The sequence below is a fragment of the Lagopus muta genome, chromosome 3, assembly GCF_023343835.1.
Source record: "Lagopus muta isolate bLagMut1 chromosome 3, bLagMut1 primary, whole genome shotgun sequence".
NCBI classification, from domain to species: domain Eukaryota; kingdom Metazoa; phylum Chordata; class Aves; order Galliformes; family Phasianidae; genus Lagopus; species Lagopus muta.
The window spans coordinates 62,625,923-62,648,854 of NC_064435.1; the positions used below are offsets into that span (position 1 = coordinate 62,625,923).

The 22,932-nt window shown below is 36.6% G+C and overlaps 1 protein-coding gene across 4 annotated transcripts in view; it reads left to right on the top strand.

The window, feature by feature from the left end:
• The window catches only part of TERT (telomerase reverse transcriptase), a 30,416-nt gene that overhangs the window by 4,080 nt on the left and 3,404 nt on the right, over positions 1–22,932 (top strand). For 2 of the 4 annotated variants that reach the window (XM_048939674.1, XM_048939675.1), the window contains exons 3-15: positions 944–1,139; positions 4,795–4,984; positions 8,336–8,518; positions 9,855–10,016; positions 10,379–10,474; positions 12,258–12,343; positions 14,102–14,215; positions 15,986–16,057; positions 17,858–18,043; positions 19,327–19,453; positions 19,813–19,874; positions 21,347–21,471; positions 21,639–21,776. In XM_048939674.1, coding sequence (XP_048795631.1) covers positions 944–1,139; positions 4,795–4,984; positions 8,336–8,518; positions 9,855–10,016; positions 10,379–10,474; positions 12,258–12,343; positions 14,102–14,215; positions 15,986–16,057; positions 17,858–18,043; positions 19,327–19,453; positions 19,813–19,874; positions 21,347–21,471; positions 21,639–21,776 — 1,737 coding nt within the window. Of the gene's footprint in view, positions 1–943; positions 1,140–4,794; positions 4,985–8,335; positions 8,519–9,854; positions 10,017–10,378; positions 10,475–12,257; positions 12,344–14,101; positions 14,216–15,985; positions 16,058–17,857; positions 18,044–19,326; positions 19,454–19,812; positions 19,875–21,346; positions 21,472–21,638; positions 21,777–22,545; positions 22,729–22,932 lie in introns of all 4 variants that reach the window. The other 2 variants (XR_007375830.1, XM_048939677.1) reach the window with 2 other exon arrangements.

Here is a 22,932-nt window from a genome sequence, read left to right on the forward strand (position 1 = left end):
AAAACCACAGTTTTAAAAATATTGAAGAATTAAATATTTCAAGGGGTTTTTGTTGTAAAAACACATTTGGTTCATAATCACTTGTAATGTCTCACTTCTGAAAAGAATAATAGCCTGAATCCAGGAAAAGCAACTTGTCTACTTAATTTCATTTTCTCTGAAACTAATCCCTTGTGCCTGAAGTTTAAACTTGCATTTAATTGTTTTGCGGCACTGTAGGTGTTTTTCTCCCCAAAAGAAGTAGCAGTGGTTTCTTGTAAATCATGACTACAATTCAGGAAATTGACATGTGATGTCAAAATGTCAAAAACTAATCATCTTGTTCCAGAACAGCTACGTAATGTGCTGATTTAATCTGTGTATCTGGTGGCCTGCATATTACGATTCCTCATTTAGAGAATCTTCTCACAGCCGCTGCATTTTTCAGTGATGTTCACTAGCTTCTATTGAAGTGAATCCTTTTATCTCTTTTTGGCAGTATTTTTTTTTTTGGACATGAAAGTGTCTCTGCCGCAGAGAGCGCACAACCCAGGCAGGGTATAGAACTAAGCAACTGATTTCCATCTGATAAGTTTCAGTTTAAAACTTCATCTCTTTGTGTCAAAGTTTGTGCAGCAGCTGTGATTTGTGCTGAGCAGCTAATCTAACAAACATTTTTGTAGTGTCTCTTTAAATAATCCAGCTGTATTTTGCTAAATTCTACTTTAATTAGAAACATATTATTGGAAAGTTGCAACGATTTATAATTACTTAATACCAATGAAAATTTTGAGCTGCATCTGTGGAATTATTTGTTTGTTTTTTTTTCTCTTTTTACTGGCCTCGTGCTAGGAAGGGATTGTATATGTGGGTTGTTCTGTATAGTTTGTTTCTGGTTTTTACTAATACGGACAGTTGGCCTTTGCTATGACTACATTAACTACATTTGAATTATTTATTGAAGGTAATCATTCTGTTCCTGCCTATGAACATTGTTACCGTGAAGAAATTTTGGCAAAATTCCTATACTGGCTGATGGATTCCTATGTTATCGAGTTGCTCAAATCATTTTTCTATATCACCGAGACCATGTTCCAGAAAAACATGCTTTTCTACTACCGAAAGTTTATCTGGGGCAAGTTACAGAACATTGGAATTAGGTAACATAACTAATCAAACATGACTGAAATATGTGGAAGTCTCACGTCTTGTTATGTGAAGTTATAATTCTGCTTTCATCTATTGCCCCTTTATCTGCCTTTTGTGTGCTTAATTTTCCAAGAGGAAGTCAACCTGTAGTAGTGGTGTGTATGGCTTGTAGGTTTGTATATATTTGATGTGGGAGAGCCTATTCAAATTTTTATTTCTTTGATAGGAGAACAGAAGCCTTTGCTTAATACCCATTATAAGGAGGATTTTGGTTTGATAGGTCACATTTTTAAACCTTTTAATGATCAGTGATTCACAGTGCCAGAAATTTCTTTAACTGCTTCAATTCAAAAAAATTGTTTTGAATTTCTGGATGTCTGTTGATTTCCAAATTTCTATGTGATTTCTTCTTTCTTTTTTTTTTTTTTTAATTCTCTTATGCCCTCCGTGTTCCCTGATGGTACCACTGGTGTTTCTCCTGTGCAGCTCTCTTCTATGTGTGTTAGCACTTATTGGGCCCTGATCCTGTTTGCAGCTGCAGCCCAGAATCAGCATTTTAAACAGTAGTAGCAAAATAGCTTTCAACTATAGGTATACTTTGTCTTGTCTTCAAGCTGTGTCAGTGTTTGATGAGTGTTTTGTGTAGTTTTAATGTACTTCAAAGGCTAACATATTTTTAGAGTGTATGCATAAAGTATCAAGTCTGGATTTTACATAATAGATATAATGCTGTTTTTAGTGGGGTGTATGATTAAAAGAAAGCAGGTGGCTTTGGTTTTAGTCATTTCTTCCCTGCCACCAATTTCTCTCATAAAGCTCTGAATACAAAGGAAGCACAAAGGACCCTAATCAGTGCTGATCCTGTTTCTTCCTATCTCTTCTCGAAGTGTTTCCACCTTTTGCTTCAGGATGGCCCTGAAATGCAGATTGCTGTCAGGTGGAGCAGCACCTCAGAAAAGTACTGTTGTGTATTTTACAGCCAACTGCATGCTGTAAGGACAGGATGTTTGCTGTTGGCTATGGGACATGTATAGGGCTCTATGGACCTTCAATGCACTGTTTCACTCACAAGGGTATTCAGCACTCTGCTTTTTGGAGTGTGCTATGTAATGTGAGGTCTCTTCCTAATCCAGTTTACTGCATTCATGCATATGGCAAGATGCCCATTTCATGTTGGAAGAAAGAAATGAGGATTTAGAGATGTTGAGAAACAGCTGTTTGGGGTTGGCATTTCTAGGCTCTCAGGGCACCATCCCCTCTTTCTCAGGCAACGTATTCAGTATATTGAGCTGCCTCTGCCTTCCCTGGGTGAACAGTATCAGGTGGCCTCTATTGCTGCCCTGATGGTTGTTTGGTGGCTGCCCTGGTTCTTCCTCCTCTCCAGATGAAGCTGCTCTTGTTGATTGCTATGAGCTGGCTCACAAGAAAGTGTTTACAGCCAGTGTAGTCCCTGATGTAGACTTTGGGGAAGAGAAGATGGATGAAACTGTCTGAGCTGAACAGAGTAGGTCTTTATTCATAAGTTTTCCATGAATTGTCCTTACGGAGAAAATCCCTATCTTGTACTACTGTACATGTGAGTAAATCTTCCTGTGCAGAATCCAGCTCAAGGATACGGGTATCAGATCTGACAGGGGACTTTGTTTTGTTTTCTCAGATTCTTGATCAAGTTTGGTGGACATTTTGCATGCAAGCAACTTTCTGTAGATTTTTGAAGTTAAACCAAACTGCATACCCCCAACTGAAAAACAGTTTTGTTTTTTTTTCTTTTTGAAGGAAAGAAATCAGTATTTCATGATACTGCTGCTTCAAGTTACCTGGTCCATGTAATGCAGAGCCTTTTTTTTTTTTTTTTTTAAATGATGTACACCTTGTCACAGTGACAGCATCTGTTTTCACAGGGAGTGATTGGCAGATCTTGTACTCAAATTCCTACTAGGTCCACTGTGTGACAGCACTGTGAATATGAATGAGGATGGTTCAAAGGCCACTAGATTAGTGCATGTTCAAAATCAGCAGTACTGCCATGAAATAAGCAGTGAGTGTTGCTTCAGGCAAAATGACATCAAATTCCACAACTGGGCAGGGAGTAATGATGAAGATATGCTGACAGGGTGTCTTTATCTCCGCTTTTAGAAGAAGTCATGTTTTAAAATTGGTGTGTTGGTAGTTTTTTGTTGTTGTGTCTTGTTGGTTTTTTTTTTTTTCTCCCATCCAGTGTCAGAAATGTGAACTTCAGAGCAATGGAGATTTGATTACTTGGTTGTTTCTGATGAACTGGAGTTCTTCATTTTATGTTGGTATTCTAGCTAATGCATACAGTATCTATGTTATGTTCTGTAAGTTTAGGAAAGAAGTCGTAATAAATAGCAGTGATCTCTAGCTATGAAAACATGATCTGCCTCGTCAGCTGAATTTTGAAAATTTAATTCCAGTCTTGAATATAAATCCTCAAAACGCTGAACCTGGTGGCCCAGGCATGCATTGTATCACTCAGGCTGTCACAGTTGGAACAACTGGATCACTGACTTACTGAATTGTGCTGGTATACACAAGAGAAATATTTTTGAGTCTTGTCTGCTTGCTTGACTTTTCAGAGATCTCCTAGAGCGTGCTGACCTGGTCTTCCATCCATCCACTGCCTTATGTTATACCATGGTTTCCTTTTCCTAAACCAGCTTGATGGTTTGTTTAGGATATCAAAATCCGAATGCAAATTTAGATTTGCAGCCCTTGTTCTTCAGGGGTTTGAACTGTCTCGTTTTACTTCCCAGGGAAGAATGAACAACAGTCTTTTTTTTTTTTTTCCTTCTGAACAACATAGGCAGTGTAGTACAGTGACCCAGCTCCTTTATGTTGCAGGTAGCGCACCTTCACCATCTTAAGTAAAAGCGAGGTCTTGGTGCTGTTTCCTTTTCCTACCTTATTGCATGGGTTAGTATCAATTTGGGCTGAGCTACACTGAATTGTAAATCCTGAAGTGGTGTCTGTGTGGGGGAAGCACACTTCCCAGACTGTCATTTAAGAGCCTTCCATTCTTTATTATATTCTATTTACTTTAGCTGACTGCTGCTCATCAACCTGATTATTTTGAATTATGCTGCTGAATGCTTAATTGTCCTTTTGTTTTCTCTGTTGTAACTTTTAATGTGGTAGCTGCCACCTATTAAGATTTAAGATCCTTCCAGCCCAGGCCATTCTGTGATTCTGTGTGATTCTGCTCTAAATGTTGGAAGTACAACAGCCTGTTACACTGTGTATGTCCTTCCCTGGGCCTGTCTTCATACAGTTTTCAGAAAATCCTATCCTTTGTTTATATCTTCCAAGATTCTGAAACCATGAAAGATGTTGAAGTAAAAAAAATAAAAATAATAATCATAATGTTCAAATATACTTGACTAGTCTGTGATTACATTTTTGTGTTAATTTAGATCTTTTTCATTACATTAGTTTACATCATATATGCTCTTTTATTAATGTATCATGTTGTCAATGGTATACATTGATATATGGAATTATTCTGAAATTCAGATTTCATACCAGGTTCTGTAGAGATTAGTATTTGTAGTTATCTCTTTAGTAAAATACCTGGATTCAGTTACAATAAGAGTGAAATATTTTATTGCATTTCCTGTTGCTTACGTTCAATATGTATTTATATTTTAGAAACCATTTTGCCAAAGTACATCTGCGTGCTTTATCTTCAGAGGAGATGGAAGTGATCCATCAAAAAAAGTATTTTCCTATTGCATCAAGGCTCCGGTTCATTCCTAAAATCAATGGTTTAAGACCTGTAGTAAGACTAAGCCGTGTTGTTGAAGGACAGAAACTCAGCAAGGAAAGCAGAGAAAAGAAGGTTTTTATTTTCCTTATTGTTTTATGTCGGTCTGATGGAGGCAGCTGTTTCATGTTAACTAAAAAACCTTGCTCACTTAACTAGTTTTAAAGTGGTGAACTGAAACATTAAAATCAAAAGGACTGAATGCACCTACTCTTTGTACCTTAGCTGAACTTCTCCCTTCCCAGTACTCATCATTAGCCTGCAGTTCCAGAGCTACACACTTCTGCTTGTAAGCCTGTCTTAATGATATTAGTCTAACAAAATAGCACAGGCTGTCGGGTAATCGTGTTTGCCTTCTCTCCTCTTTCTGTCAGTTTCCCTCAGCCTTGCTTACTGAGTCTGACTGTGATGGACACAGCTGTCCATAGGGGTAGGAACAGAAGAGTCAGACACTAAGTGCTCAGTGTTCAGAGCTAATGCTGTATTTGTTTGGCACACCAGAGAATTAGGGACAGATGAATCTCTCCTGCTGGGATTTACCTGAGTACTGATTGAGTGCATCGTTGGACTGGTTGGCTGTTGTGCCAGGTCAGCCCAGGGGATCTTGCCAAGTTAGCAGGCCAAATAATGGTGAACCATATATGTTGCAGTGGAAGGCCTAAAAGGGTTGAGGAGGCTGGATCAAGCATAGTAAGGAAATAGAAATTAAGATGGGAATTACTACTGCGTGGGAACAAAGGCTTAACACAGAGTGCGTACAATAATCCATTTAACAAGCGAGTTAACTGCAAAATATAGTGGAAGCACAGTTTCACTATCTCCCATGACTAAATTGATTCTTTTTCCTTAAGGCTGAGTTCCATAGATGAAAAGCTCTCCAAATGGGTGAGAGTTCAACAGCTTCTTAATGCTGATGGTTCAGTGAGTAATCCCATTCTGCGTTTAAAGGACATGAAGGAAAAGCTGTTCTGAAGTGTTACTTTCATCTAGTCTTTCTGTGGCTATCATACTGTCAGAGTATGCCCACAGTTAATCCAAAAATAGCTGCAGTACTTTAAAAGGTTCTGTTGCTCCCATAACAAACTGGGATAAAGGATGACCCCAGACCTGAATGCCCAGAAGATGAAGATTAAAAGTCAACTATGGTTGCTGGCCAAGTGGCTTCAGCTTGCTGCGTAGCCCTGAAGCTGAGAGGCAAGATGCATGCTAGAAAGAGGGAACTGTAGACTTCTGTTCATGAGTGCTGATAAGCAGCCAAGAACAGCAGCTGTCATGAAAAGACCTCATCTGACAAAAAATGGGAGAGCATCATAAAGCAATGCTAATGATTTTATAAATCCATGAAAGGTAATGATAGTGTTACCTCTCTTCTGTGATAGCAGACAGATGCAGAAAACGTCATCCAAAACAATTATCTTTCAAATTCAAGACAATTATCCAAATCCAAATTCAAGAATTTGGGGTTTACAACCTAATGGAAGTAATGTTTGTTTTTTTTCTTTTCCTTCCCTTCTTTCCTTCCCCAGCTTGCGTGGCTGCTCAGTTTCTTTCTTTCATTGCCTGCTATCCGTTGGTCTGTTCCAGTTTTTCAACCTGTCTTATATTCCAGCATGTCTCTGCTCTGCAGTTTCCTCCAGGTATTTAAATTGTAGGAAGAAGACCATCTTCAGATTCTTTCTGTGTCTGACAGCGTTCCAGGGTTTGGAATTTTAAGGCTAGACTGAAACTGCAGTGGTAGACTTTGTCAGTTCTTGCAGCTCAGCAGTGGAATGCATCCAGATGAATTGCCAGAAAAAAATCTCTCAAGTACCCAGCAAATTAACTTCTGGCTCTTGGGCAGCTCTTAACCTTTGCTGCCAAAACTGTAGTGAAATTAATCCAGTTCTCTGAGTTTGTCCTCAAACAGTGTAGATTATGCTTTTCTTTTTTCTTTTAATGGAGGTTTTATGTATTTGCTTTTCAACCTTCTTTTTGTTTGAACTTCAACATATCTGTGTGTAAATACATAGATACATACATGGATACACAAACATAATGGGAAGCCTGAAGAGGATTTCTTAATTAACTGATTGGTTTGAGAGTGTATAATCTTTTCTTGCATTCTGCAGAGATTCCAGCAAACCCTTAGGTTTTGCAAAAATACTGATAGCACTGTAGATTAGGCTTGTTCTGGAAAACTGAGGGACAGGAGAGAATTCCTGCCAGCATTACAAGAAGTTACTGCTGTGAATACTGCTGCTGGATGTCTCACAGGCCTAGTTCAAACTGAGGTTTGAATGCTAAAGCTTCTTTCATTGACCCCAGTGCTAACACCCAGATGGCCATCAGCTTTGTGAGAAGTTCTTAAGGCAGCCATCTGGGGACACAATCATTAAGAAGGAAGGGAGGAACTTCTCTACTGATAACTACTTTGATCTGCTGCTTCTATTTATCTTTGAGCTACATCTCTACCCTTTTGACTGCTTTTCATAGGAACTTGGCATATACCAGAAAAGAAACCACTGCACTAATTCAAGAATGTGTCTTAATTTTCAGCAGTCAATTCAGCAGTTAATTTTTTGTAGTAAAAAATATTTTGCAGGATCAGCCAGTGAATTAACAAACTATTTACCTAATGAAAAACAGTAAAGTTGGATCATGTTGTTTGTAGTCGGTGACTGCAGTACAAGTGGTTTTGGTGTGCTTTAGTTTTGTCAGTTTTTCACTGCAACCTGGAATTGATTTTTTCAGGGCAAAAATAATGTTCTCAGATGAACTTGGTATGCTTCATACTTGGCAATTTTATTGCATGCATGGCTTGATCAGAATGCTGCCATTTAGAGTGAGAAACCTTTTAGAATTTATTTATGCATATTTGGAGGAATTCTCCAGAGTTCTGAACAGATTCATTAGCGTGTTTGTTAGTTTGTTTACTTCCTTTAATACTATGGCTTGCCTTTTCCAAACTCTTGTAGCCAGATCTGTGTTGACAGAGCTGATTGACTTACAGGACTTCACTGCCACGCTGCTGCACTCCACTATTCCCATAACTAAGAGAGTTAAATCTTTGCTGAAGTAGAGTAAATCTTTGCATAAATTATCTGTAGAGGCTCATGAAGCGATGCAGCTGGGTTTAACTTAAAGTCTCAAGCACATGTTGTTATTTCTTCTTACCTTACAGCTGGTGATGATTTTATTTATCCAAGTCTATTTATTTATGTCCATAACTGTTTCACCACATTGGTGTCTTTGAGACTGTTTTGTCACTTCCAGGAAGTCACTGCTGCTATATTCGTTCTTTCTGAAAACTGTATTTGATCAAAGTAGTACAGCAAATACACAGATTTCCTCTCATAGCTCATCTAAATGAGAGACATTTAGTATAACATTCAGTATTGCATTTAGTATGTTTCAAAGCCTTAGGATGTTTCTCTTTGGTCTCTATAGATACAGCGCTATAACACTCAGCTAAAAAATCTATTTAGTGTGTTAAATTATGAACGAACTGTAAACACCAACATCATTGGCTCTTCAGTATTCGGGAGAGATGATATCTACAGGAAATGGAAGGAGTTTGTTACAAAAGTTTTTGAATCAGGTGGTGAAATGCCTCATTTCTACTTTGTAAAGGTATGCCTATTCTAATCCTGCGTTCAGACTAACTTTTCAAAGACAGCTACTGCAAATCTTCTATAGCTCTGGTCTGTGCGCATAACTACTTCTTTGTCATAGTTGGGTTTTGTACATAGCTAATTTAGACTGGTTTGTTTGTTTGCTTTTCCTGAAGTATTGCTTCTTTTACTTTGATATTTTTATTAATTTCTCTGTCATGCAACAGCTCTTGCTTCTAGACACATGCTGTGCTTCTGCAGTTACATTTACTTGGGTATAATGATGGGACAAACATACAAACTTGAATAGGCTCTTAGCGTCATTTTCCTAAGTTAAAAACAGAAAAAAAAAATCCTATGTGTTTCTAGATAAACTCAGTATCTTTTCAGTAAATAAGTCTCCTCTATCTCCATAATATGGATGTCCCTTGAGATTAAATACCTGAAGTATAAAGCGTGTCCAACAAATCTATTCTACCACTTTAAATAATTGAGTTATTGTAAAATCTCTTTTTTTTTTTTTTTTTTTTGAAGGAGCATTTACTTAACTCTTGTGTTAAGTAATAGCTAGCAGGCTATTGCTATTTGAGTGATTTATATAAAATTATACAGCTTATATATAGTATAGCGGGGCTCCTACCTCATGCTCTTGTACATCAGTTGTCATGTCCCAAAATTGTTTTCAATTATTGTCTTACCTTTAAGGACAAAGGATCATGTCATTGACACAGTTCTTTACAAGTTTTTGCTTCTTCAGAAGGCCTTGAATTGTGACTATGGCAAACAAAAGCAAAGTTAAGATCATAGTATAAGACTTAGAAAAAGCAAAACATCTAGGTTTACATTTTTCCAAAAGTCTAAGATGTCATGGTCAGAACTAAATATAGAGGAGAAAGTTTCTTAAAATAATAATTATATAAAAACTTCAGCAATAAACTTCAGTGCAATGTAATATTTAAGGCTGTGTATGCGACTTCCACTATGCTACCTTTTGTGTCCATTGGTATCTAATCATGAAAAGAAGTGCTACACAGTACAGATGAATGTAGGGACTGCTGTACCATTTTCTGCTAGTAACAGACATTGTACTAAAACTGAGTTCTGTTGTCCCCTGCAAGGGAAAACTCATTGATGACTGAGGAAAGAATCTTCAGATAAGAAATGAGTTTGCTTGTCACAATTTTGAATAATTAATGTTGTAATTTCATTCCTATGTGATGCTTCAATTGTGGTTATATACTAAAATGGTTATTTTTGCCCCATATTGTCACAGTATTTATGGTGATATTGATGAATATGAAAGATATTTAAACATAAGATATAGCACATGATGGAAGATATTTTTTCTGTTTCAGGGTGATGTGTCCAGAGCTTTTGATACTATTCCTCACAAGAAACTAGTGGAAGTAATCTCACAGGTCTTGAAACCTGAGAGCCAAACCGTGTATGGAATAAGGTGGTATGCTGTAATTATGATTACCCCAACTGGAAAAGCCAGGAAGCTCTATAAGAGACACGTATGACTCATTTCTTTTAATTACTACTGTTACTATATTTCTGTCCAAGAAATATATTTGTAGCTGCTTTTTGTTTGTTTGTGTTTCTGAATGTGAATTAGGTAATTACTTCAGAAAACCTTTATTTTGATAGTGTTGGAAATTTCCTGGAGTGAACAAAGCTGTTTCTTACTCTTCGGTGTTAGTAAGGGTAAAGGTAAATGGAGATGGGTGAGGGTGGAATTTCATTTTAACAGTACCAGACTTATTTGGTTTAAAATAACGCAGTAAAACATGCCCTTTCACTGAGTAAATTTCATCTGCTACTGAGTATTCTATTGCTGTTGTCTTTTTTTTTTTTTTTTTTAATATTAAATATACAGGTTTCTACTTTCGAGGATTTTATTCCAGACATGAAGCAGTTTGTGTCCAAACTTCAAGAGCGAACTTCATTACGAAATGCAATAGTAGTTGAACAGGTAAATATTATCTTAGAATCATTTGAGTTGGAAGAAACACTTAAGGGTCATGTAGTCCAAATTCCCTACAAGAAAAGGAACACCTTTTCAGCAGATTTGGGTTCCCAGAGCTCTGTCCAGCCTGACATTGAGTGTCTCCAGGGATGGGGCATCCACCACATCTTTGGGCAACCTGTTCCAGTGCCTCACCATGCTTATTGTGAAATAAACTTCTTTCTTATATCCAGTCTAAATCTCTCCTCTTTTAGTTTGAGTCATTTCTCCCCAAATTAGGAGGGTTCTCCTAAACTGAAAGAGAAAGCTACATTAAGTAGATGAGGATTCCTAGGTTTTGTGTGTTTTTTTTTGTTTATTTTTAGATGAATGTATGTATTATATGGTGACACCACTTGTGTTCTGGTTACTCAGCACCTTCTTTAGGTAGATTTTTGGCATCTCTAATCTGGTGTTTCTAGCAGGCTTTCAGGGGATTTAGTGCCTCAGGCAGGATCTCTGGCAATGCGTAGTTCTAGACTTCTCCCAGATTTTCTCATTGGTGTCTTAAACTTTAATTTGAACCACCATGTTCTTTTTTTTTTTTTTTTTCTTTCCTAATGAATTCCATTATGTATTGTAACAGCTTTCCAGTGAAGTAAATAAGCATTTTGACATGGTCTGTGTCCAAAATGCACACAACTAAGGATGTGAAAAGTGTATCCTAAGCTAAGTAACATGGGAAATAGATACAGCATTTTGAATAGCAAACTTCACTTAATAGAGAAATGACTTGGAAAAAAATCAGCTTATTTTAATGATCTCATGCCAAAGTTGCTAAGAATAAACTTTCCTTCTTAGTGCATTACAAAACAGGAAAAACTCCATTGTTGTTACTGTTTGTTTGAAGAGATACCTTGCTTTCTAAGTTAGGGAATGGATGAAAATTACATGAATTTTATATTTGCTCCAGCTAGTGCTATTACAAGAATCAGGCTCCTTTCTGTTGCTTAACTCACATGCTTCAGAGAACAGTATTAATTCTAAATAATGTTTGTTATTAAGACTTGCTCAGTAAAAGATGTGTGACAAAGTGTAGAGGTAGGTGATGCACCCAGTCAGTTTCCAAAGACGTTCTATGGCTTGGCGAAACGGTGTTCCATGATAACAACATACAAAATCATGAGCCACAGATGACCACGCAGGTATCTTCCACTGCTGTAAATGAAATTTCTATTATACGTTTTTAACACAAAAGACTTAATGTAATTGCATAGGCTCTCGTGCATGGAGTCATTGGTAACATGGGGAAAGAGATGCAATTTGTAGCAGAACTGGTAAGAGAGTGTTGTCTGTACTTGTGGAATAGTAAAGAACATAAGAGTTAAAAAGAGTAGAACATGACCAAAAGAGGGGAGGTATCATAAATGGTGGTAAGCCAGTATAATATTTAATCACTTTTAAAAGCTTTTGATATTTGTTAATATAATATACAATTTTCCAAACGTAACACTAATCAAAATGATTTTCTTTCCTGAAGTAAAACCAAAAAAAAAAAACCAAAAATAAAACAAAACAAAAAACCCAACCAACTTTGCTCATTTGTTGGCTGACAGTTGCTTTTTAGAGTGTATATTCAGATTTTAATTTTAGATGTTTGCTTTGTTTCTTACCTGAGAGATTTTTTACTAAACTGTTACAGCCTAATTCTTCAGGTAAGCTAATACATATATTGTCAACTTATACTTTATCTTTTCGTTTCAGCACATTTCTAAAGTACAATTTTGGTTTTGTTTTGTCCCATTTCTAGTGCTTAACTTTTAATGAGAACAGTTCCACCCTGTTTACTTTCTTTCTTCAAATGTTACATAATAACATCCTGGAGATTGGGCACAGGTAAAGAATAAAATCAAATACATTTGTGAAGTGTGGATTTTTTTGTTGTTTATTTGGTTGGTTTATGTTTGTTTTTCTCTGCCTTTATTGGCTCAGAGCATTTCTGCTGGATATCTTTTAAAGAATTTTATTTCATGTAAATTTGAAATCTGTTTTGAAATTTAACTTATGCCTTATAAAAAAGCTGAACTGTTTGGATCCATTTACATTTAAATAATTGAGTTTTAGAAGTTTCTTTCCCATGTGGGTGATGCTAATCATGCACAGACTGCATCATTCTGTAGATACATAACCTTCATTTAGAGCTTCAGATCTTGTTTGAAAAAATGTTGAAATCCTTGGAGATGACCACAGAAGCAAGGGGATGTCCAAGCAATAGTGCTTAAGCCTTGTCAGTCAGTACAAAATAAAACTTCTTCTGCATAGCCTTGCTCTTTGGCAAGTTGCAATAAAAATATAAAATAGTATCATTAAGAATTAAAACGACTGACAACCCCCAAATTAGGAATCTGCTGTTATGGAAGAGGATGAAATGAAAATTTCTTGCATTGCTAGAAATGCTGATCTGCTATTTAGCTTTTGCCTCTAGGTGGCAAACGTGTACCAAGTGTAGAAACCACTTACAAATACGACCTTTATTTCTGAATTCAGAGTGAAGTCTGTTAGAGTGACTAAGTTCTTGCTGTTGAGAGGCTAACTTTATTTTACGGTAGTTAAACTCATTGTACAGAGAGAGGGGAAAATAGAGGCAAATGGAAAAGCGTCTGTAGGCTTTTCTAGCATTAAAACAGTTAAGTGAGGAAATAACTGCAGTTTATAGTAGAGGTCGTATTAAAAAAAAAACAAAACTGGATTGTAGAAGACAATATTGTGTTCCTTAACAGGCATTCATCAAGAATTTCCCTGAAAGTAAAGAGTAGTATTTATTTGTTTAAAAAACAAACAACAGCAACAACAAAACAAACAAGGAAATATAAGGCTTGACCATATCGTGCTGTGCCATCATAAATGAAGAATATCACAGCTGTTCTATGATTCTATAATATGCACATCAAGTGGCCTGATTTAAAGTACTTCGTATTGTTAAACACTTTTACTCTATCTTGTCTGAAACAAATGCTTTAAGAAAACAGGATTTGATAGTGGTGAATTTTGTATTTGGATTTAATGTGGATGTTTGCTTCTTATGCGAAAACTTATAAGTTCTCAATTTCAGAATCTGCCTGAATTCAATTCTTATTGTAGATGAACATTATGAGCTTCAGTGTATGAATTTTTAGTGAGTACTTGCTGGAAATTATTTGGATCATAATTAAAAAATAAATGTATCATTTGAAAGATGAGTCGTGAACTTTACGTTTCTTGTAGAAGAGCACTTGTAAAGCAACGCAAGACTAACAGTTACAACATTTAGATGAAATGTGACTCTGGAGGTTCTTTTGTAAAGGAAAAAGCATTGTGGATTGATTTCAACTATAAATACCATTCATTTAATGGCAGTTGTCTACTAGAGTTTCTTAATAAGAAAAGAGGATGTGTTTTAGTGCATTTTAAATTCAGTAGTGGGGATAAAGGTTTTTTTGGAGTCATGTCTAGACTCTTAGAGGAAAGAAAAACTGAGGTAAGGTTAACTAGCAGGCTTTCAGTTGTTCATTACTGAAACTTACATGTTATACTTGATGTTCTTAAGCATATGTTTAGTGACTACTGGAGCCTTGTTGTGTGTTTTGATGTTTCTTTTCTTTTATTCTTTTCTAGGTACTATATACAGTGTTCTGGAATCCCACAAGGCTCCATTTTGTCAACCTTACTTTGCAGCTTATGCTATGGAGACATGGAAAACAAATTACTTTGTGGAATCCAGAAGGATGGGTAGGAAGATTTGGGTGCTTTTTGTTGTGTACTTTGTTATGGTATTGTATAGTGTGTATATGTTTTCTTTTAAGTTTAATTTTGAATTTCAAGAGTTTTCAGTTCTCCAGCAGAAGCATGGTGAACTTAGATTTAATGTCACTGTAACTGTTTTAGATGGAATCGTCTTATTTTTCATATGATTGCAAAAAAAATAGAGGAGGAGTTGTCCTAGATGTTAGTGTGGATGACTTCTTACAAAAAGCACAGTATTTAGGGATGCTTTAAAAACATGCTGGTCCACACTGTTCTTCTAACATCTTCCATGCCGTTCATGTGCTTGGTTCTTAGGAGCTTTGCTGAAAGTTTGTATGGTGAAAACTGCTTTTTCATTAACAGTAAGAAATACAGCATCCTTTTTATGTCCCTGTGAATGGATAGCCAGGTGAATCTCAGATTTGCAGGCATGAGCTAGGTATTGGTGAGTCCTCTGAAGCTTGTTCATGTTCTCTCTCCATTCCTGTGAATTCTGTCCAAAACAAGATAAAGGAAGTGTGTAAAAGTACTCTGGGTAAGTGCACCAGTCTAGTGCCTCTTCTTGGGAGGCTCTCTGGATAATGGAAAGCCTCAGAATGTTAAATGTCTTCCTAAGCAAGTAATAGTTCTTTTTGATAAGCATTTGTGTACTGTGATGGTGGGATTCTGCAAAGCTACTTTTTTGCTTCTAAAGGACCCTCTTTATACATGCTGAACTTAAGAAACCAAGATTCAGAAGAGTGCACATAAAGAATTCTATGTAGCAGCTGTATATGTTGTAGTTTTTAGAATATTACATAGGTGTCCGTTGAATGATTTTGATAGTTTCATTTGGCCTTTAAACATAACATCTCCCTCTCCCAACAAACAAACAGCAACAGTGGAAAAAAAAAAAAAAAAAAACTGCAAAAAAAACCAATACCAACCAATTAGCTATTGAATAGATGAAGATATATCAGTTCTGATCATTGTGATGGCATAGTCCCACTTTAAAAAGGAGACTGGAAAAGATCATCTCCAGAGTTTCCTTTCTATGATCTGTCTCTTAGCAGGATTTATTGGAAAAATATGAGCAAGTTTGGGACATGTATTCTATTTAAAAGAAAATTTCAGCCTTTATAATGGTAGACTTTTCATAGAATGATGGAATTGCTCAGGTTGGAAAAGACCTTAAAGATCATTGAGTCCAACCACAACCTATCCATACTACCCTATCTCTAACAACCCTCCTTTAAATCATGTCCCTGAGCACCACGTCCAAACAGTTTTTAAACACGTTCAGGGATGGTGACTCAACCACCTTCCTGAGGAGCCTATTCCAGTGCTTAACAACCCTTTCTGTAAAGGAGGCTTTCCTGATGTCCAACCTAAACCTCCCATGGCACAACTTGAGGCCATTTCTGCTCGTCCTGTCACCAGTGAGAAGAGACCAACCCTGTACTTGCTGTAAGCACCTTTCAAGAATTGGAAGAAAGCAGTAAGGTCTCACCTCAGCCTCCACTTCCCCAGTATAAACAGCACCACTTCCTTCAGTCCCTCCTCGTAGGGCATATTCTCCAAGGCATTCACAAGCCTTGTTGCCCTTCTTTGGACCTGCTCCAGCACCTCAGTCTCCTTTCTGTATGGAGGTGTCCAAAACTGAACACAGTGTCTGACTGTTTTATATCCAAGTTGCAGCTTCAAAAATTACTACATGTTAAATGAAGACAGTGTTATAGAACATAAAGCATCTCCTCTTTTTATTCTTGATTACAGAGTCCTAATACGACTTATTGATGACTTTTTGCTGGTTACACCACATCTAATGCAGGCAAAAACTTTTCTAAGGTATGATATTGAAAATATTCTTTATAGTAATAAGCATTAGCACCTTTTAGGTCATTTGATCTTCTTTGTACTTCTGTGTACAAGTAGATGCATTTGATTTTATGGATTAATAATCAAGGCATACTTTGGAGGCCTTGCTGGTAGCCTGTACCAAGGAACATCTTAACAGCTACGTTCTTGACTGTAAACTAAAAAGCTCAAATGATCAGAGATCATTTTCTCCTTTGGTTTAAATTCTGGACCTACCTTCTGAACTTAATACTTCTGGCAGGAACAAGTAATGTAGACCAAGCCAAGGAAGCTAAAAGTTTTATGACTGTTCTCCCTCATATTTTCAAAAGGTGTTCTAGTTACATCCTTGAAATGGTTTTTATTGAGCAGACCTGCTGCTACTTGCTATCCCTGGGGGAAGAATGCAACTGTATTGCTATATTGCTAACAATTTTCTAATCATTAATATTCTGGGGTGAATATTTGAAGATGCTGATAGCATGGCAGCATGCAACTTGTACAGAAGTTTTCAAACTAATTCCTTAGAATGCTGCAAATCTACCTTAAAAAAAAAGAAGTTAGGCCCTGTTAGAGATTATTGATTACTGTGGATCTCAACACACAGTATCCAAGAAGACCTGTTCTGATGTCAAAGCTCTTCTGTTAAAGGATCCATTAGAGAGGTCTTGAAGGAAATCTTAACATCTGCAGTGCAGTCAGTTGTATCATGTGTTTCATAGCCAGAAAGGTACAGCTCTGTTGTGACCCTACCAGGTGATGGGGAAGTCATTTAAGTACAGTTTGAAGCACTAGTAGTCCTAAGCAGTGAAATGGTGTATTTCAAAGATTTCATTAGTCCTCAGTTCTGTTTCAGAACAAAAGGAAATTTCTAGATACGTGTGAATTTGTGTTTCTGGAAATAAGTTGAACCTGTAGGCTGGGGATGCCTCCAAGCCATTAATCCATGTAATAGCTTCCAATATAGTATCACTCACATTAGTATTGCAGATATTCTCCTACTTGCAAGTTGTGCATTAGCTTCTTCACAAGCTGTGTTGGTTTTCTGAACACAGGTAGCCTCTTCTGTGGAAGATCCTCTTTCTGCATCTACTTACAGGTCCTGTGAGCTCTCTGCAACAAAGGAAGCAGTGGCAGTTTTCCTAACGTACTGTTAGAAGTGAGGGACACGAGAAATTCATTCTGAGGAGACAGTGTTTTGACTATTACTTCCCAAAAATAAGAGTCTACCTCTTCCTCTCTCCTTTTAAAAGCATGTAGCCTGCACTTGAATAAATCACCAAATCAAACTGCTGCTTGTCCATGAGATGATATTGCTGACCCAATGTGTACTAATTCTGTGGTAGGTAATCAGCAGGCCTACTGCAATAAAGAGATACTTGTGATACTTGAAGAAAGTTCAAGATTTTTTCATCAGATAAATGAATTTCCTGTTATCTAGATTATCCTTGTTTTCATGAACTTTCAAAACAGTAATTCTGCATCCATCTTTTTCTAGTGATTTCTGTGAGTTTGGTTTGTGCAGCTGGTCTCAAGTATTTAAAACGCTAATATCTGTTTTGGCACTGACCTGTAAAAGCTTTTCTTCTCCACTAAGCTTTTTATTTATTTACCTGCATTGACTTCAGTTTTGTGTATTTCTAGTTGTGTTCATTAACCTTAAGAGCTGTTTCTCTTCATCATTGGGTTTGCTCTTTTATGCCAACCTAATATGCATCATGCAGCATGGTGGTGTTTTTTGTGTTTTTTTTTTCTGCTTTTTTTGTGGGTAACCATTTTTATCTGCTTTAGGACTATAGCAGCAGGTATTCCTGAGTATGGCTTTTTAATAAATGCCAAGAAGACAGTGGTGAATTTTCCTGTTGATGATATCCCGGGATGTTCTAAGTTCAAACAGCTGCCAGATTGTCGTTTGATCTCGTGGTGTGGTTTATTACTGGATATGCAGACGCTTGAGGTTTATTGTGATTACTCCAGGTAAATGGTTGTATATTCCAGCATGAGCTTTACAGTATGCTATACACAGTGTTAAAAACAACATCAGCTTTACAGTATGCTATACACAGTGTTAAAAACAAGAGAGTATCTTGTAGTATAGTTGAATTAACTGCAAAATGCACTTTACAATTCTTTGTCTTATACAGCTATTTATACTTTTTTTTTTTTCTGATGCTTTCTTCATTACATCCTGATGGAATGCACATACATTTTATCCCACATACCACATGGTGACTACATGCTTTTTCAGAAACTGTTTGATCAGCTTGGTGTAACTTCTTTCACAGTTAGTATAAATACATTTATTATTCTTGCTTTCAGCAAGTAGTATTGCAAGAATACAGGTTGGAATTCACTTTCTGCACACTAGAGGGACTAGTAGTTCTTTAGGTTTCCTCTGATGTACTTCAGATGTTAACATAGGGTAGAAGTAACCTGCCTTTAAACCAGCATCATGGTGTACACGTGGAACAGTCTGACTAAAGCACCATAAAACTCAGAATGTATCTTGCTGAAAAGCTTTGTAGGCACATTAAAAGGACTCTTAGAGATGGCATTAGACATTTCTCAAAGGTTAACAGAAAATAACTTTAAGCTGAAGGATAATATTGTAGTTTTGTCTATAAACAGCCCATGAATGCATTCAGGTGAGAAATTAGAAGGAGGTTTTGCACTGCCATAATGGTTCTTCAACTGTCTTCCAAAAGAGAAAAGTTTGGTCAATTAATATGAGATAAGGAGAAGGAATGTGTGACTTTTGTTTTTTTTGTTGTTTGTTTAACAACAGAAGAAACAGTTTATATTGCTGATGACATTGGTGCTCGTGGTTTGGGAGGCACTAAACAGAGAAACTGTTATGGGGTGATCTCCTTGCTTTAGATAAGATTGACTTCAGTAATTGCAATGCTAAGGTTGCTGGGCCAAGGTAAGCTTAGCTCCTGCTTGCTTGGATCACAGAATATAACTTGGTTATTGCTGAAGTCAGTTTAAAGGTTGTTGGTGGCAGTGATGGTGGTGTTTTAAATAACTGGAAATTATTCTGTTCTAAGGTTCTGAAGTAATTCCCTAGGTGATAGCCTTAATGCCACTATGTTATGTTTGTTTCTAGTTTTGAATTTTGTTACAGTCATATTTTTGTACTTGGCTTATTGATTTGGAGGCAGTTTCTCTAAGATGAGAAGTTAAATGAGCTTTATTTCACAGAATTTAATTCAGTCTGTTAGCCCATGGAGTCTGATTATTATTATTATTTTTCATTCTAGTTATGCTTTTACTTCTATCAGATCGAGTCTTTCCTTCAATTCAAGTAGAATAGCTGGAAAAAACATGAAATGCAAATTGACTGCAGTCCTCAAACTGAAATGCCATCCTTTATTTCTTGACTTAAAGGTGAGATTATGGAAATGGATGTTTGTAAAAAAATAAATAAATAAATAAAATAAAAAAGGTAATTAAAAAAAAAATTCATTAGTAATAAACAGCATCGAGGACTAACAAAAGAGATGATTTGGAAAGGTTATAAACTTAACTTTGAAATCTTGGTGTCGACTAAATGTGGGTGAGGTCACAGTAGCTTCCAGAGCTGAGCCTTCGCCTTCTATTCTGAGCCCATTGTTGTTTAAGTACATAATAGAAAATAATGGAAGTATAGCATAAGTTGTTTTTTTTCTCTACGTCTCTAAATCTTTTCTGTTGAACTCGTACAAATGATATGGTAAGACAAAAATATTCTTGTGGTTCTGTTCCAGATCAACAGCCTTAAAACAGTTTTAATTAACATCTACAAGATATTTTTACTTCAGGCTTACAGGTAGGTGACTGCCTCTTGCAGTAATTGTGAATGTTCCATGACACTGTCTTGACACACAGCAGCTATTGCTTAGTAAAATACGTACCATAAACTGTTACATACATACCGTACACTGTTAAATGTCAGTAGAAAGTCACATAACTGTGTCTTAAGACTGTTCTTGCATAATATTAGATTCAGGGTAGAGATGATGTTAGTATGTGTGTTTAAATGACACTTTGACAAATTAATTTTCAATATCTCTGGGTGTTTATAGCTGACTTCCAAGAGGAACGGTTTATTTTGTTCTAGGAGCAATGAAAAGCAGGTTATATTGAGATTATACTTAGAACTTTGTATTCATTACAATCATGTGGAACTTTGACCTGTATAGCTTTGCATTAAATGGAATTTCATTTTTCCAAGTTAACTCTGACTTCTTAGCTGCTGATAATGTCTTAATTGCTTCTTAACTGGTAAAATGTTATTGACTTGTGAGCTTTTCTTGACCAGCAGAGAAAGTAAGCACTTTAAACAAGGATGAAGGGAAAGAAATCAGAGTTGATAAGGAGGTTGGGAGAAAAAAGTAAACTGCACCAAAAACTTTGCATGATTGCATGTGCTGAGTAAAACAGGAAGATCCTGGGTCTAAAGAATAGCATAAAAATTGAGTAGTACTCTGCTTCAGGGCTCTAAAATCCTTTTTATTAATAATTTTTGGTGGTTGCTTATGTTACTACCATAGGATTGTCATGCACTGAAAGTATTCTTCTGTTCAACACAACCCTAGCAATGACAAAAGAACAATATACTTGTGTTGATGTTCTTTTCTGGTTGAGTTTATTAAGCCTGTTTGTCAGCTTCTGAATGACAAACAAGGAAAAAAGGTCGGTTTCTTATTTGTTGTGACTGTGAATAAAGAGATAATCCATTAAGAGTTTTTGTTGTTTATTGTTTTAGCACAGAAAGAGCATAAGAGTTGTTTGTAAATAGGGAAACATCAGGTGTTGCTATTTTGCTGGAGTTCTGCTTAGGAAGTGGCACTTGAGCTTTTTTCTTAAATTCATCATTTGGAGGTCTGTTCTCCTGAAGAACAAGATTGTTGTTGTTGAGTTTGTTTTTGTTTCTTTTTCTCTCACCTCCTCACTGCCTCTTGTGTGCGTTCCCTGTCCCAGTGGTTTGTGATATGAGCCTGATGAGGATGTGAGTTCAACTTTCCCTCATCACAATATATTCGCTGTACTCAGAAGAGAATTCTCTTACTGAGGGAGATGACTTCAACCCCTTATTTCACCACAGAAGTTATGAATAAACATCCTAAGCCTGACACTGCAGGAATTTGTATATAGCAGAGGTTTCTCATGCTAACGGTGCTTATTTGGCTAAAGGTGCTTTTAAGTGTGGTGTAGTGCCTAAGGTACATAATCATAATTTCACTTGAAATAGAAAATGACTTGTGATTAAAAAGGCTGTTGTTTGTTTTTTACTAACAGGTTCCATGCCTGTGTTCTTCAGCTTCCATTCAACCAGAAAGTTAGGAATAATCCATATTTCTTCCTAAGGATCATCTCTGATACTGCTTCATGCTGCTATTTTATCCTGAAAGCTAAAAATCCAGGTATAGTGTGTTTAGGGGCAGCGAAGTAGCATTTTTTAAATTTACTTTTTAAGATAAATAAATAGTCCTGAATGTGTAGCCCTTCTGGTTTTATAGAAAGTAGTGGGAAGGGTCAGTTGTACTTCTGAATATATGTAATTTTCGGTGCTGTCTTGTTCTGTCTCTAGGGATTTCTTTAGGTAGCAAAGATGCATCTGGCATGTTCCCTTTTGAGGCAGCAGAATGGCTCTGTTACCATGCCTTCATTGTCAAACTGTCCAACCACAAAGTTATTTACAAATGCTTACTTAAGCCCCTTAAAGTCTGTAAGTATTCAATTACTTTTACAGTTTAGATATGGTTTTCATAAAATCTTCCAATCTAATGTTTTTTTAAGTTTTTTGTTCTAAAATGTACAGTAACAAGCTTTCTGTTCTTAATGAAATCAATTAATTTTAAGTAGGCAAATTAAAATGGTATGTTTTTCAGCATTTCATTTTCTAGAACCTTGCTCTTAAGGCACATCTGTTATTATTTGACACTCACCATGCTTGTACAGTTCAAAAACTTTAGTATGATTGTGTTGATCATATTGATCTAATAAAATACAAAGGCTCAGATTTCTATTTTTAAACAATGTAGATAAACTCCAACAAAATAATTTCCTCCCACAGTGTAAACTCTTACCCCCAAAGGAGTCACTGGGGACATTTTGAAATAGAAACACTTGCTGTGCTGTGTGTCTCATTGTTACAGAGTGGTGCTGGCAAATCTCTGACTCTTCCACTCTGTTAAAAGAAGATGTCTATGGGCTCTGAGCAGCTCCCTCTCCTTGACCAGTAGTGTATTCTGTAGCTGGAACAGCCATAAAAATAACAAAGCTTTTAATTGTAAGTTATTAAAAACAAACACTAGTAGCTTTTCCTGAAGTACTTAGTAGAGCTGCTGAGTTCAACCTTAGTGGAGGCTAGGTGTAGCCACTACTTCACAGTCTCCCAGCACTGACCATGTAATTGCACTCTGAATGAGATGCTACTTGGGTTCTTTTATTCTAGTTCAAGAATAACCAATACTTCATCTGTAAATGTATCACAGGCTTCCTCTAGTACCTGTGCTGAGACATAGTGCCCTGGAGAAGGAGCAGTTCTGGTTTTGAAAGTAGGCATTTCCTTCCTGTATCAAAGGCCAGTGGCAAAGCCTGAATGCACATAGTCTTATTTTTGTCAGTACAGTGTGACAAAGAAGACACCTGAACATTTATAGGAAACAAATGGAGGGGTGAGTAGGCATGTCCACAGCCCTGTGTCCTCTGCACTTTCTGTTGGGAGCAGAACTGAAGTTTCTGCAGGAATTCACTGAAAATCCATTTGAAGAGACATTGGTACATAGCTTTCTACTCACATTTTTGTTTCACCTGCATCAGATATAGTCCAGAGTAATATTGTTATTGTAATCAGGTGTGTTCCTCTAAAGCAAAGCTAG